General features: G+C 32.1%; 1 protein-coding gene across 1 annotated transcript in view; it reads right to left on the reverse strand.

Annotated features, from left to right (window-relative positions):
• Positions 1-800: 800 nt before the first annotated feature.
• LOC115875202 overlaps positions 801-17,000 on the reverse strand; it is an 84,526-nt gene continuing 68,326 nt past the window's right edge. Inside the window, exons 11-15 of the mRNA XM_030890606.1 lie at positions 16,421-16,735; positions 11,260-11,483; positions 9,151-9,480; positions 1,909-2,171; positions 801-1,323 (exon numbers count right to left, since the gene is read on the reverse strand). Of these exons, the coding sequence (XP_030746466.1) occupies positions 1,188-1,323; positions 1,909-2,171; positions 9,151-9,480; positions 11,260-11,483; positions 16,421-16,735 (1,268 nt within the window). The 3' untranslated portion in view covers positions 801-1,187. The remainder of the gene's footprint in view (positions 1,324-1,908; positions 2,172-9,150; positions 9,481-11,259; positions 11,484-16,420; positions 16,736-17,000) is intronic.

Consider the following 17,000-nt stretch of genomic DNA (forward strand, 5'->3'; position numbering starts at 1 on the left):
CATAAATATCCTCCTCTGGTTTTTGGATATCCCTAAGATATTTACTATATCCTTGGTGGATATCCTCAAGATATCTATAGGATTGTGTTGTGTTATATGGGAAATAATATAAAATAGGTAATATTGAAAAACGTTTTTGTTAAAATTCTTTATTAGCTTTAAAATCTCTTAAATTCAAACAAACAATTTTCTATAAATTCTACTTAAAAAATACTAATATTAATTATATTAGACACACAAAAATATACGCAATCTTTCTAAAAGAAAAATGATTATTAAATGGAAGCACTCGACATGTACTTATACATTAACTTGAACAATATAGGTATAACAACATGGCACTTCTCAAACTAAACTATAGATATATTTTAAGTAAAATTGCTGGCAGCATTTGTAAAATATAAAAGCGTATCATTATAAACTTATATAATCTAGCTAAATAGCTGTAATATCACCCTTATTTAGCTGTCAAAACTTTTTTCAATTATAGTACGTTCGGGCACAGTAAAGATTATTGTGATTTTTAAGTCATAATAATTATTAAAAGTTAACACAACAAAAGAAAAACCATAAAAACAGATTAATATTATTTTTCAAACTAAAAACATTATAAAAAATGTCTATACGTTTGTGGCGGATTCACCTCTCCAAAAAAATTCTTTATGGATATTTCGCCACTGCACTGCAAAATCCGAACGGAATTTGAGAACGTCAACGGTTTCTTGTAGACGTATCTGTTTTAAAAAAGTAAAGTGTTCGGAAAGAGATACCTTCCGAAACGTTAAGCATTTTTTTCTTTGTTAGGCAAATGTGTATTACTGTAAACTCAAAACGCTGACAAGCAGCGTCCGTTTAGGTTTAACGCCCAGAAGTGTTTACAAAAAATAACTATTTTATTTTGTAAATTTTCTTGCAGTGCAGTGGCGAAATACCCATAAAGGATTTTTTGGAGAGATAAAAACATTATACTAATACAATATGATCGAAAAAAAAACGGCGTCAGCGATGGCTATGAAATGAAGGTCGCTGCCCTTTTATAGGTAAAATTATATGGGAAATATCATCGATCGTCATTTTCAAGCCAACTTGACGCCAGTTTTTTTTCGATCGTACGGTATTTCTTCATGTTTTAGTAGCTTTTATGAAAAGTAACATATATTATCACAGATAGTAGTAAATAGAAGTGTTCACTTATGAATGAGTTGGTCATAATTTCGATTATTCACAAAATTACCATCGTGGTCTTCAAATGGCAGGCTTTCGTAAACATTTTCTTTCCTATTTTGTTCACGACGCTTCTTTATGGATTTCTTGTGGATATATCTGAAAAGCATTGACATAATAAGTAAAGGTAAAATATTTAATATAATAGGAGGTGTAATACAAACAAACATATACCAGATGTTGCATCGTCGGGGGACATAGGAAATCCCATGTAAATTTTAATGGGGTCAATTATTGGGATCCCTAATTATTTTAGAGAATAATTCTATTTAGGTTTATTGAAGAGCACTAAAACCCACATTCAAAAGAATAACTTTAGATATTTTTTATTAGCTCGTTTACGAGTTATCGCCGGTCTTTTTAAATATTTCTCCTTTCTTATGGCCCTGTATTTACTTATGAGCACCAGTCAAGGTAAAAGATAACTGTCAAATGAAGTTGTCATTTCAGAAATTTACCTATTTAGTGCTTTATTTTTATTTTAAGTAAAAGCTCAAAAAAACAGGGCATGCTCAAAAACAATCGAAATGACAAGCTGATACTTAATTAGCGGTGACATTGACGCAGTTTTTTCGTATGCTATTATTAAATGAAAAAAAGTTTATATATTGGTACGCTCTTGTTCTCTAACATTTCGAATTATTGAAGTTCGTACGATCATTGCTTATATGTGTTTAATCTTACCTATACAACAGAAAACCTATTGGAACCAACAACAACATGAGGAACAACATATATAAGTGATTGAAACTTGAAGCTGGAGTAACTTGTGGCGGTTGAACTGGTAAGCTTGGCATGGTGAGTTTCTCGTAGTACACCACGTCGTGTTCTTTGCCATGATAATTGTTTGTAATTAAAAATGTTATGCAGTACTGGGTATCAGGCTTCAAACTATGGATATCATCTATCCCTTTGACTGTCAAATTACTCGATTTGTTACCTTTGACCTGGAAATTAAAACTACTGTAAATCTTCCATTTCTTGGAATGCACGTCTTGGGCACAAAGTAGATTTTATCCCCGCAAGGATTATTATGAAAGAACCGATAGCCTCTAAGAGCAAAACAAAAGAGACTTTTTTAATCCCATCTAATATGAATTAATGTATTGCTCAGGCATCTGTAGATTTTTTTAATGTATAAGCTATAGCTTCTTTGATTTAAATAAGCATAACAAAATATAAGTAAAAACTAAAAACATCAGTAAGTAATATTTGTTATCAGATTATAGCAATTGAAGGGTCCAGGGAAAGAATATAATAAGCAGCCATTTTACTAATATTACAGGAGAGTACTGGACGGCTGGTGGTTAACAGGTTCTTTCTGAGCATTGTATATTTTTACTAGGGACCAGTGGCGTAACTATCGATGTGCCGTGTGTGCGAAGCACACGGGCCCGGGCCCTCGGGGGGACCGAGCCGCCGCACACTGATTCGCTCTTATGGACGTACGTGGCCAAAACCTGTATATTATTATATCGGGGAAAATTAATGTATCAATTAATATTTTTTAGCAAATCTATAAATAATTTAGGCGTTTGGAGTTGCCAAACCTATAAAAAAAGTTCTTTATCGTTAGACGTTTTCACCATAGGTAAAGTAACGATGGTTCATCAGAATTTAAAAGCGCAATTTATTTACTCAATATTAATAAGTATTACTTTATAAAGATATTTAGGAAAATTAAAAACAACAAACAGAATGAACAACGGTTAGAAGATATGCGGTAAATCGTTGATAAGCTAATAAAGATACAGGGTGGCCCATAAGTGTGAGAAAGTTTATCGTCGTTGCGTAGACGAAAATATGAAAAAGCTATATAACATAGTATGATCGAAAAAACGGCGTCCAGTTGGCTGGGAAATGACGATCGATGATATTTCCCATACAAATTTACATATAAAATGACAGCGATCTTCATTTCATAGCCACGCCATGTTTTTTCTCGATCATAATGGTATTTGCATGTTTTATTATTAAGGTGCATATACTAAAAAATATTTTGTTGTATAAAGGGTGTCCCAAAGTAATGATAAAGTCCTGGGCTTTTTTAAATCATAACTCCCTCTTTTTCTTGTACATAATTTGATTCAGCATAAATGTGCATATAGGGACACTATTTTTATTTGAAAACTATGCGGTGTTGCTATGCTATTTCTTATTTATTAAAAATTTTCGTTAATAATAGTAGGTATATCCGAAAAATTGGTTAAATCTGAGGTTAATTTATATTGTTAATATCTAATGCTATACTCATGTTAATACCCTGTAATTAAACCAATATTTTCTAACAATTGAAAATAGAATAAATTTGTGAAGAAAACTATATCTTATACCGGCTATTTTTATGGCGTGGCTAACAATGAAATATTTAAAATGCTCTATTTCACTTTTAAATGCACATTTATAAACCATGCAACATTTATATAAGACGTTTGTTTACAAGACAATTTATGCTGAATAGCAGATATTAGCAGCTAATTTGACATGGTTCTCAAAAAGACATTATGAAGTTTCATTTAATAAAAACAATCACTTAGTCTCAGCTGCGATATCCTTGATTTAGTTATGTATATAAAATATATTTCACAGGTACAATATAATTTTTGATATTTTCAAAATGGTTAGTACTTATTTTTTTCATTTTTATCTGTCAAAACTGATATTATATGAGGAAAGTATACGTGCAGTATGGCTCCACTTATAAAATGCACTATTTAATATTATTTTTGAAAACACTAAGTGAGTAATTTATTCATTGTCGATACAAAACAGTTATATATGCTTTTAGACTATTGCATATAAAATGTTATCACATAAGTGCTCTAAAGTGCATGATTTTCCAAAATATATTTTTATAACAAACCTTTCATGTTTTTAAATATATATTATAAAATATTTGATCATATATGATCAAAATAATTTTTTTCGATATATTGAGTTTTGGCCAAATTTTTATAAGGGAGTGAACTACTGTGCGCCGCGCCATTCCCATATCTATCACATGCTATCGCGAATCAAGCAGAATCGGGCGATTCCGAACTAAGTTCTTATCTATCACATGTATTTTTAACTACTTAACTAGCACACGGTATCGCGAAAATAACTTATTACTTTACACTTGTTCTTGTGCAATTTTGTAGCTGTGTTTTCCTTTTTATTTTGGAAAATAAAAATAAATGGAAATATGTGATTTTTCATTAGAGCATTACATTTGACAAAAAAAGGAAATTTGCTGTATTGTCACTGAATTTCTGTACCATCGAATAGAAATAGAACTAAGCTAGTTGTAGCATCAAAAAGAGCATGAAAAATTATACTGGCCAAACTAGTTAACTCAAAACTACAAAAACTCTAGTTACCTAATGGTTGTATTAAGTGAACGATAAGGCAGCTGAGTTACGAGAGGTGCCCGAAACTGCCACTTTTTTTGGCAATTATTTCAATAGAAAATGAAGTTACTCGTACAATAGACATTGGTAATATTGTGTCAACTTTCGCCCATGCTAAAGCAAGGAAAAAAGAATTTTAACTTGTTCATGTTCCTATTTACATGTTTATTTTAATTTAGTTAGTTTTGTTGTTGTTTTTTGTTTTGTTTTTATTTATTTTTTTATTTATTTGATATTTTATATGTTTTGGGTTACATATTCTGTGTTGCAGTAATAAAATATGAGTGCATATTATTCAGATTAGTATATAAGTATTGAAATATGTAGGTGTAATAGGGGGCCAGGTAAATTTTTTGCACACAGGCCCGTGAATCTGTTGTTACGCCACTGCTAGGGACTAGTAGATTTTTGTAGGGACCAGTTAGACCTACTATAATACTGTTAAATCCTAAAATTAGGATGTTGACGCTTATCAAGTTTTTCCCCTGGACCCTTTAATTGTTACCACAAAATTTGCCTTCATAAAATATCATTTTAATTTTAACAGAGTGACAACGGTTTATAAATCCTTTTTTTGTCGTCGTGATTTGGATATTTTTTTTATTTTTCAAATTTTGAATGGAATATGTTCTCCAGTTTAATATAGGTAGTGTTTTCCTAAATAGGTAAAAACGGTTTACATATTTATTTACTGGTTTAACTATTGCGTATGCTATATTTTTCAAAAAAGCAACAAAATTCGAAAATGTGGAAGAATATAACCATAATTATAGGTATTATTTCTACTCTTAGGTGTACTTTTATAGTTTCGTGTATATCTGTATGCTCTAATATTGCATCCTTTCCTGGATTATTATTGAGAGCAGGTAATTTTGTATAAATTTTAATTTAGTTAAATTTTTTTTTTAAAGTTATTATTGAGGATTTTTTATTTTAATTTATTATTTTTAGGAGGCAAAATAAAACACTAATTTACCACAATACACCAAAACACTTCACTTTTGCACCGAACGCGTGTTTCGCTAACCATGTTAGCATCATCAGCAGATGATTAAAAACTGATGTTTTTAAAAGTAAAGTGTTTTGGTGAATTAGTGTTTAAGTGTTTATTTTTATTTTGCTGTTGTAACACCAAAGGTTACAACCCCCAACTGTAATTTTTAAGGAGATTTTTTATAAAAATCGGAGAATGATTCTTCTTCTTCTTCAAATGCCTTCTTCGTTGCGAAGGTTGGCAATCATCAGTGCTATACGTATTCGTGACACAGCCGACCGAAATAGTTGGTTTGTGGTGCACCCGAACCAGTCACGTAAGTTTCTCATCCATGAGTGGCGCCTTCTTGCTACACTTCTCTTTCCTTGAATTTTTCCTTGTAATATCAGTTGGAGTAGGTGGTACATTTCTCCTCTCATGACGTGTCCAAGGTACTGAAGTTTACGCTTGTTTACCGTTATGATAATTTCTTTTTCCTTTTTTATTCTTTTCAGGATTTCCATGTTGGTCACTTTATCGATCCATTTTACCCTAAGTATTCTACGGTACAACCATATTTCGAATGCCTCTAGTTTCCTTATGTCAAGTTTCTTCAGAGTCCAAGACTCTACACCATAATACAGCACCGACAAAACATAGCATCGCACCATTCTGATTTTTAAATCCAAGCTGAGATCGCTGCCACAGAGCACTCTTTTCATTTTCACAAATGTTGTTCTCGCCTGTCCTATTCTAGTTTTAATTTCTTCAGAACAGTCGTTATTTTTATTTACAATTGTACCTAAGTATTTATAACTGTCAACTTTTTTCTATAGTGTGGTTATTTATATGAATTGTGAATTGTTTGGTGTTGTTTTGGTTATTATCATAAATTTTGTCTTTTTTACATTTAGTGACAGTCCGAGCTCTTCACTCGATGTATTAACTTTATCTACTAATATCTATAAATCGTTTAGGTTGGCAGCCATCAGGATCGTATCATCCGCATATCTTATATTGTTGATAGGCACTCCGTTAATTTTTAGTCCTTTCGTTTCATCGTCCAATGCTCGTTTCATTATTTCCTCTGAATAGAGGTTAAATAACATCGGTGATGTTATTAGCACGCACTCCTGCCTAACGCCTCGACGGATTTCTATTTCTTCGGTGTTATTCCCTTCTATTTTTACCACTGCTTTTTGATTAAAATAAAGATTCGTAATAATTTTTATATCTCTGGTGTATAAGTTCTTTTCTTTCAGAACCTGGATAAGTTGTTCGTGTCTGACCCTATCGAAGGCTTTGTTGTAATCAATGAAACATATATAGAGATCCTGATTCATATCCATACATCGTTGGGCGAGAACGTTCAAAGCAAATAGTGCTTCTCTTGTGCCTAAGCCATCTTGGAAACCGAATTGAGTCTCGCTGATATCCTGTTCTAATGTTTTGTAAATCCTGTGATGTATCACCTTCAGAAGTATTTTTAGCGTATGACTCATTGACGGATTGTTCGAAAGTCTGTGCATTGCCTTGCATTACGTTTTTTCGGGATAGTGACGAACGCTGATAGCAACCATTCCCTGGGTATAATACCTGTTCTGTATATGGTGTTGAACAGATCTGTGTATGTTTTCCTCTTCTATCAACTTGAGAATTTCAGAGGGTAACTCATCATGCCCTGCGGCTTTTCCATCTTTTGTGATTTTTATAGCATGGATGACCTCTTCTTTAGTTATTTCCGGTCCGCTGTTTTCTTGTTCTGTTACTAGTCTGTTTATATCTCTCTCATCATCGAACAATTCTATTATGTAATTCTTCCACGTTCTTAGTTTTTCTTCCATTTCCATAATGATTTTGCCATTCTGGTCAGTGAGTATTGACGGTTGTCTTTTTTTCTGTAATCCTGCCAGTTCTTTTACTTTCTTGTGGACATTGAAGCTGTCATGCTTTTTCTTGAAGGGCTTCTATTTAGTCGCATTTTCTTTTGTAGAACACCTCTTTTTGCTTCTCTTATTTTTTGATCGGATTTCTTTCTGAATATTCTTATATGCGTCGTTGTTGTCTTTTACACCACGTCGTTCGTTCATCAATTTCAAAATTTCTGGAGTCATCCATTCCTGTTTTTTCCCTATTTTCTGTTTTGTCAGAATGGTCTTGCTCGGCTCAATTAATGCATTTTTTAAATCTTCCCATTGTTTGTCCGTGTCTTCTTCCGTTGTTATTTGATTGTTTTTGAGGGTTCTGAGGTTATCGTTGATCTTATTTTGTAGCCTTTGCCTTGTTTCTTGGATTTTTAGACCCGATACGTCTATACGATTTGCTGTTGGTATTACTCGTTATTTTTTAAATGTCATTAAAAACCGGGCTACTAAGGGATTATGGTCCGATGAGACATCTGCCCCTGGGTAGGTTTTTACTGATTTGATTACATTTTTATATCTGTGGTTTATTAGGATGTAATCAATTTGGTTCCTGACTATATTTTGTTTGTTGTCTTGCGGAGATTTCCAGGTGTACAAACGATGGTTTGGAAGTTTGAAGAACGTGTTCGATATAATAAAATCGTTCTCTTGGCAAAATTGCAGCAGTCTGTCGCCTCTTTCGTTTCTCCTAAGAGAACGATTGGAATATGAAATTCAGCACAGGATTAGCAGCGCCTCAAGAGCATTCTGGATATTAAAAGCCAGGGTTTTCTACAATCATGACGAGCAATTATAATCCCCACCATGTTATATGGGAGCGAAACCTGGGTGCCGTACCGCTGACACATGAACGCAGTAAGACACATGAAACAAGTTGCAGTAAGACACCATAGACAACTCTTAAGAATCCGGTGGTTCCATCATGTCTCAAACGTATCGGTCCTTGAAGAAGCTAACTGCTAGTATTGAAGTCATGGTTACAAAATCCCGCTTAAGATGGGCTGGTCACGTATGCAGAATGCAAGAAAACCGCATAACAAAATCTCTGCTTTACGGTGAGCTTGTAGACGGTAAGAGAAGGCCGGGTAGACAACTGAAAAGATACAAGGACTTTTTTCCCGAAAACTTAAACAGGATTAACATGCAGAATGAGTGGAAAGAAGCAGCTCACAATAGAACTCAATGGAGAAGAATTGTAAACTCAGTTAACAGCGACAACCAAAAAGTAAAGAGGCAACAAAGCAATGAGATTTTTGAATGTCCGGAGTGCGGTAGGTAGATAACATCACGTATCGGGTTTTTCAGTCACAGAAAAGCCCATGAAAGAAAACGCCCTGCGTGACCGTCTTCTGATGTGTGTCGAATACTCGTCAGTGAGTAATGGCAGTATGTTTTAAGGAGTTTCTTTGTTATGCCTGATCTCAGTTTCATAAGAATTTAGGTTAAAAATCAACCAACTTATGATAAAGACCTAAGAATTTTTTACCTCACGCAAGACAATGACCAATCTCTGTAGGTCCGATGTACTTGTCAAATACTGATGACACACATTACAAGAACAAACGTGAATTCGCTTACGCTATGTATAAAGTATAATATTGTGAAAAGTAAGATCATAATAAAATAAATATACCCTTACCTCTACTACATCTAGTACCCATGTAGTGCCAAAGGGATGGCATAATTTATTATAAAGTTCTTTATTTTTAATGTCCTCCGTATAGACTGGAACCGAGTTATTGAAATCTTGAACCACTGTTGTCACTTTGTAACCGTCCAGTCTTCTGTCAACTGGCGGTAGTTTGAACAGTAGCGATTCGTATCCAGTAACATAGAGTTTAGGCTTCTGGTCAATGTGCTTTCCTAGATCCGCAGTCTTCACCTCTATGCTGGTATAGTTACTTTTATATTTGCTGTTAGCTGACTGGACTGACAGATTGTAGGTTTTTCCGTATGGTACGTATTTTACCTAAAATTAAAAATTATTTTTAGTATATTTAATTTATTTATATAAACTATTGGTCAAAAATAGAAGTGTGTTGAAATGTGGTTATTTCGTCGATTGCCTGAAGGTAACTTGAAGAAAACCCATATCAAATGTATCCGTATTACTTCGCATGACCCAAATACAGATCTTTTAAGGACGTAATTCTAAAACCACAACTCCAATGCTCAGAAAAAGTAATGTGCTGATTACCACAAATCCCTCGACGAGACATATGGCTGTTAAATTCCACAGCAACAAGCAATAATTAGTCTTTAGCAATATTTAAAAGTTTGCATATTATTGTTTAATTTATGGTGACCAAGCCAAGACATATACAGGGTGCTACAAACTCGGGGTACGAGCATTGGTATCTCGGTAACCGTAATAGATACGATCACTGTTAAATTGGGGCAAAGTTGCGCTTTGGGATGTTCACCAAGATGCCATCAAAAACGTTTTAAAAATTTCAAGGATTGCTGATACCAAACCAAAACTAAAAGAAGTATAAAGTGTGGCATATCATTGTACTCAGGAGACCGAGTACTTTCAAAATCTGAAATAAAAAATGCAGGTCCGTATTTAAAAAAATAAGTTGGCCTCTGTATCTCACAAATTATCAGCTAATTTGAAAATATAAAAATACTGTCAGAGAGTCCTAATAAAGCGGCTATAAGAATGCGCAATTAGTTTTTTGATCTTCTAAAAAGTAACGACAGGAAAAAATAAAGTTGGTTTCCATTTCTATTACCGTTTCTAATCTATTACCGTTTCCGAGATACCAATGTTCGTACACCGAATTTGAACCACCCTGTATACAAGGTTGTTCACCCTATTCGACGCGAAGTATTGTAGCCAAATGATTAGATGTTTAGAAGTTGTGAGTAACAGTAACAGAGTGTCTCAAATAAATAAAATATATCAAAGTTGTATTTTTTAAATCAAACACCCTGTATATTATTATATTCTTGGTTTCTACGATTAAAATAAAAGTAAATTTAATTAAGGTTTCCATACTTTAAACTTACCGTTTTTGAAATATTTACGATTTTGTGAAAATGCAGTTACAATTTTAATGCTTCTCTATGAGTATTTAACTTTTTAAAACTAAATAATGCTCTGAAGTTTTTTATTTGCTAAATATTGTGTTGCAATAATAAAACCAATACTACCTTATTCAGAGTGCCTAAAAAATATTCTAAATAATTACTAGCTTTAAACTTTTAAACTTCAATAACTTGTTTAATCTAAGCAGAACACTCAATATATTTTATGTACATCAGATGCACAATTTAATTGTCTATCAAATTTTATTATAACATTTTTAGCTATTTCTTAGTGTTTTCGTAGAAAATGCATATATTTCAAACTTTATCAATCAATATTTATCATATACCCATGAAATTGTGACATTTTAGATTATTTTTAAACATTTAACAAATTTTCAAGGAGTACAGATACTAATATTGTCGATACTGTTCGCTTAATTCTTTAAAAGAAAACTATTTAAATATTTGTAAACGACGTACAATTAATATGATCCCATTGTTCCAGCCCAAACATTAATAAAATTAATAGTAACAAAGAAGCAAAAAAAGTTGAAAACGTAAAGTTCGTGAAAACTGCAAGGCTCAATCTTCAATGGTCATCGAAATAACCATAATCTCACACCCAAAATATAAATACAAGTACTAAATTATTTTATGTATTTTATTTTATTTGCTTTTATACCAAGGATTCCATTCTAAAATCATTTATGCTTACCTGGTGAGTATATTTGGGAAGATAGGTATTATTAAAAATCTTGTAGACTTCTTGAATAGGCTGTTCGTTTACTGTAGTGTCGGTATCGTTCAAAATTATATGAAAATTTTCAATAGTACCGTTTGGAAAATACGGATGTGACCAGCTGACATTTAAATGACAGTAGTCAATAAGTTCTTCACACTCGACGATTTCATAAGTAACGGTTTCTGGAGGAGCAGGAACTATAGAGAAATTAAAAAAATATATATATTCTATTTATATTATTCAGTTATACTAATTTTCTTTATTCTGATATACTATGATTCTATTATTTTTTGGAATTCAGTTGTGATTGGAACTTTCGATGTTACAATAACAAATTAAAACACTAATTCATAACATTGTATAAAAATACTTTACTTTTACACCGCATGCGTTTCGCTAACCATGATTCATTTTATCACTAGATGATTAAAACTAAACTATTATTTTCAATTATAGGGTTAATAAAAAAATGCCTTTATTGTCAAAAAATTGGTCATTACAATTTGGAGACAAAGGTAAAGTAAACAAACAAAAGAGAATAATGATGTTATGAATTTGATTTCAAATGGCAGGTGATTGTGCATTTTTTTCGAGTTGTATAAAATTAAACTTTTAACTAACTCTGAGCGTGGGGTAGGTAGATAAAGATCTTGCTCCGCGTTCCTGAGTGGATAAGTGTGAGATGTCCTTTCTTGAGAAGCTGATACATGCTTACGTATTACGCAAACGGATTCAAATATAAATAAGGAAGGAAGAGTTCAAATTTTTAATTGTTTAAAAAAGTCCTGGCAATGAGTTCTGCTGTTTAGTCCCAATGAATATCGAACAGCTCTCTTCTGGTGCTTGAAAATGCGGTCAAATTGAGTCACACAACACGTACCCCAGAATGGAAGGGGATATCTGAGGTGCGACTCAAAAAGTGCATAATAAACAGTTCTAGCCACTGACAAGTTAAGCTCCTTAAAAACAGATCTTAATGCAAAACAGGCAGAGCTTAATTTTTTCGACAAAGCGTCTATATGCATATCCCATTTTAGAGAATTGTCTACAACAAGCCCTAAGAATTTTACAGATTTTACTACGTCAATGGTGCTGTTGTTAAGTACAAAAGCCTGCTTAATATACAGAATGAGTCTTAAATAAATAAAAATGTTCTCAAGGCTGGTAGGTCTCGATAAAAGAAACATATTTTCTCTTTACCGTTTTTCAAATAAATCCAAAATAACTGAGTTATTTTACTTTGAAAATTTCCAAAAATATTATGTTTTGCTAAAATTTTGAGAACCACTGGATCTTTTTTGATTTTCTTAACAAAACGCGTATCTAGTGATAACAGTAATGTGCATTGTAGTGAATTAGTGTTTCATTTTACTATTATTTTGGTATTTGATTATTTCTATTATTTTTTCCAAAATAATTAACCTAAGCTCCAAGGAGAACGCGGTAGTTTATATCAAAGTTAAATTTTGGCAGCATAATATGTAGGTTAACTGAAATCATTTTATAGAAGTATATAGAATTATACAGGGTGTCCCCAAAAAAAGTTACACATCAAAGTTGTGTTTTTTCTAATGGAACACCCTATATATTAATTGATTTTCGGATTCTAGGAAAAAAATAAAGGTGAGTTTTATTAAACAAGCATATACCTAAAATTTAAGGATTTTGACATATTTCACATTTTGTGAAAATGAAGAGTTAATTTTAAAGTTCGATAACAGCTACCTAAATTTTAGTTGACCTTGTAGAACTTGATATTTAAGTACAGTAACCATTGTATGTTAAACCAAATTGAAATTTGACCAACTGCAGACAGACTTTGCGCACTGCATTCACCAACTAATAGAACCATATCAATTCTTTCTGATGTAGAATAAGTTTGCATTTTCGGCAAATTTCTGAGAATTTTTTTTGTTTTCTAACTTTAGTTCTGTAATAATTAAAATATGTTTTAAACGTGTATATTTTTATTACCGTTGAGTATTTTACTCTACATTAGTTTTTTTTTATTTATTTTTTAATATAAGTGGTGATAATATAACAATATTCAAAATATTAAAGACAAAATATTGAGTTTATATTTGAGGGAAGAAAAGTGCCACACCTAGCTTTAAACCACCGTAAATATACAGGGTGGCCCATTAGTGTGAGGAAGTCCAATATCGTCGTCGTTGTCGAAGATGCGAAAAAAGTTTTATGCATATGTTTCAAGGTTTATAAAGGGGCGTATCCTAAAATATTTTGTTATATACAGGGTGTTACAAAAAAAGTTATGGTAAAGTTAGTTATATTTTTTTTAATTATTTTACATCATTCTATATAGGGTATTTTTATGGCGTCAACAAAATCGGAATATTTAAAATGGTATATCTCAATTTTTTTAAATGCAACATTATGTATATTATTTTTCTGTCAGATGCAGAATTAAAAAGTGAACATTTTTTTTATTTAAAGTGTTTCTAAATTTTAACGGTTTCGCAGATATTCGCAGTATTATATTACATATGGCTCTTTCAAAAGTAAATTTTTATCAAAGCCACCTAATATGATCTTTGTCTGATATTTTATCGTTGAAAATCCTATATGTACAAAAAATGTTCACCTTTTAATTCTACATCTGAAAGAAAAATAATATACAAGGTGTTGCATCTAAAAAAAATGAGATACAACATTTTAAATATTACGATTTTGGTGACGCCATAAAAAATATCCTGTATACGATAAAGTAAATTTTTCTACACGAATTTATTCTGGTATCCTTCATGTTTAAGAAAACATAGCTAAGTATTAATAAAGTTATATCCATTCTAGTTTTTTTACCACTTTTCGTATATAATATTTTTAAATAAAGTTTTAGTAAATAAGAAATAGAATGGCAACTGGCAACATTGCAGTGTGCTTTAAATAAAGACAGTGTACTATATGCAGAATTTTATGCCGAATCGAGTTATCTACAGAATATTAAACTTGTTTTAAATAAAAAAAAAGTTGTAGAAAATCTCTGAAATAGATAATAATATAAAAATATGTCATATATTTTTTTCGCATTTCTTCCCTTCAGAAGATTATCAGAGACAGAAGAATTATTACCTACACAAAATGTGAAAATATTCAATTGTCAAGCAAGTTTTTACTCGATGGTCAATTTTTTTTTATTTTATTTTATTGTGAACTTATATTTTCCTAAATATATATCTATGAAACTATGGCGAGTGCCACGACTATACAGCTACGTCAGTGGTCACGGGAGGCGATAACAAGGTCATATAAAGTGGCAGAAAAAGAACAAAGAATTTGACAAAGAGTAAAACTACTAGTTTCCTTATACTATGCCTTTATTGTAATTTAAAAATTGTTCTTTATTTTTAGAAAATTATAAATATGTCAAAATCCTTACATTTTAGTCATAAACTCACCTTTATTTTTCTCTCAGAATCTGAAAATCTATTAATATATAGGATGTTCCATTACAAAAAAACACAACTGTAAAACTCTCTATATTTTTAAAAAGTGCTCTGAATTACATATGCTCACAAAATTTCATTTCAATACAAACTGTCATTCTCCTTGGAGCCTCCGCGGCGTATGAGAGGCCCCACACTGTACAGGGTGGGTCAAATTCGACGCTTTTAAATGGAAACACCCTTTTCTATAGGAGATAGACGAAAACTAATATCGGTGTCTGGAGCTCAATTTTCATCAAAAACATGATGGTGAAAACCGCACATCAATATCTGTTACCGTGTCGGAGTTACGGGGTGTTTTTAAAAAATGAGCATTTTTAACAAATCGCTGTAACATTTTTGCTATCGAAAATTTTGTATTTCTATAAAAACATTTCCAAAGCACCTTTTTACCTAGAATTTAATGGTTTAAGTATAATTTTTTTAAAATTAATAATTTAAGAGTTATCAACAGAAAAATTGATTTTTTATTTGGGACACCCTCTGTATTTTTAATTAACTGAAAAGAATTTAAAATTACCTTTCCAAAAATATAGGACACTTGATATTTTGTTATAATCCCCTTCGAAATACACAATTTTTAAGAAGTTCGCCACTTTTAACTAGTAGGCTTTGGACCCTTTATTGATGATATGCCCTTAATGGAACTCGAAAACATATTTTTCCAGCAAGACGACGCACCGTCTCTGATCGCAAATTTTTGCATCCAATTTCAAGAGTAATTGAATAGCCAACCAAGATTCCAGCCGTTGGCCGTCGAGGCCGCCTGACTTAGTGCCCATGGATCTAATCCTATCGATTTATTTGCGGAAAAATAAAGGTTCCTTGTTCTTCCGTATAATCTAGACAAGAATTAGAATTACTTAGCAGTTATGAGAGGGTATCTTTCACCCCTACTGAGTTAATGAATTCCACGAGAAATGTTCAAAAACTGCCCCGTCTGTCCATAACAGAAGACGGTCGATATGTCGAACACCTATAGCAAAATCTCATGTCTTGGTTTGCTATTTATTTTTATTGTTATTAGATATAGTTTAAATGTGTTCATGTTGGTTAAATATATTTTAAATTATTATAAAATTATGCATCTCTCACAGCAAATATTATTTTCGTTTTAATTGATGTTCACAGCTAGATTTTTTTTGGGTTACAGCCGGTGCCGTTCAAAGCCTACTTATTTAAAGCGGGCGAATTTTTATATACTCTATATCTCGAAGAAGAATCGAGCAAAATATCAAGTGTGTTATATTTTTGGAAAGGTAATTTTAAATTATTTTCAATAAATTAAAAACATACAGGGTGTCCCATATAAAAAATCAAATTTTCTGTTGATAATTCTTAAATTATTAATTTTAAAAAAATTATACTTAAACCATTACATTCTACGTAAAAAGGTGCTTTGGAAATGTTTTCATAAAAATACAAAATTTTCCATAACAAAAAAGTTACAGCGATTTGTTAAAAGTGCATATTTTTGAAAAACACCCTGTAACTCCGAAACGGTAACATATATCGATATGCGGTTTTCACCATCATGTTTTTGACAAAAATTGAGCTCCAGACACCGATATTAGTTTTCGTCTATCTCCTATAGAAAAGGCTGTTTCCATTTAAAAGCGTCGAATTTGACCCACCCTGTACATACTATTATTTTTTATACTATGTTTTACCTTTTTCTACACTATATTCCGTTAGAGCTGCCTCTGCTCCAAAAACATTCGTATCCTGATTCTTGACGCTGACTTTAAAAATATAAGCTTGTTTAGGCAGCAAATAATCCAGTCTTAGACAGTACTTGTTCTTCCACAGCGTACATCTTTCTATATTGCTTATGAAGGATCTACACTTCGCGAATGACAACTTGTTACACCGAGTTGCTTGAACGGCTAATGGTATTCCTCTCGAGTCCAATGGCAGGTCGTATCTCAAAAAGGCGACGCTCGATCCTATGGCATACACTTCTAAATTGTCAACGGATGGGGCCACTAAAACATAACATAACTACTCAGAAGAATACTGAGAGAAGCAAATTAGGTTGAAGGAGATAGTAAAAGTTTAATTTGTGCAAAGAAACCTTCTACAAACATTAGTAAAAGTAATAGCCCAGTCAAATTAGAGCAATCGGTGGAAAAAATCCCACAGTTTTGAAAATGGTCTTAAATGATTTCTCTAAATTTGGGCTGATATGTGTCAAATAAAAAATGGCAAAAGCCCAGGAGAAGATCGTATTACACCTGAAATGCTGAAGAT

This window comes from Sitophilus oryzae, unplaced genomic scaffold, assembly GCF_002938485.1.
Source record: "Sitophilus oryzae breed Bouriz unplaced genomic scaffold, Soryzae_2.0 scaffold_1353_pilon_pilon, whole genome shotgun sequence".
NCBI classification, from domain to species: domain Eukaryota; kingdom Metazoa; phylum Arthropoda; class Insecta; order Coleoptera; family Curculionidae; genus Sitophilus; species Sitophilus oryzae.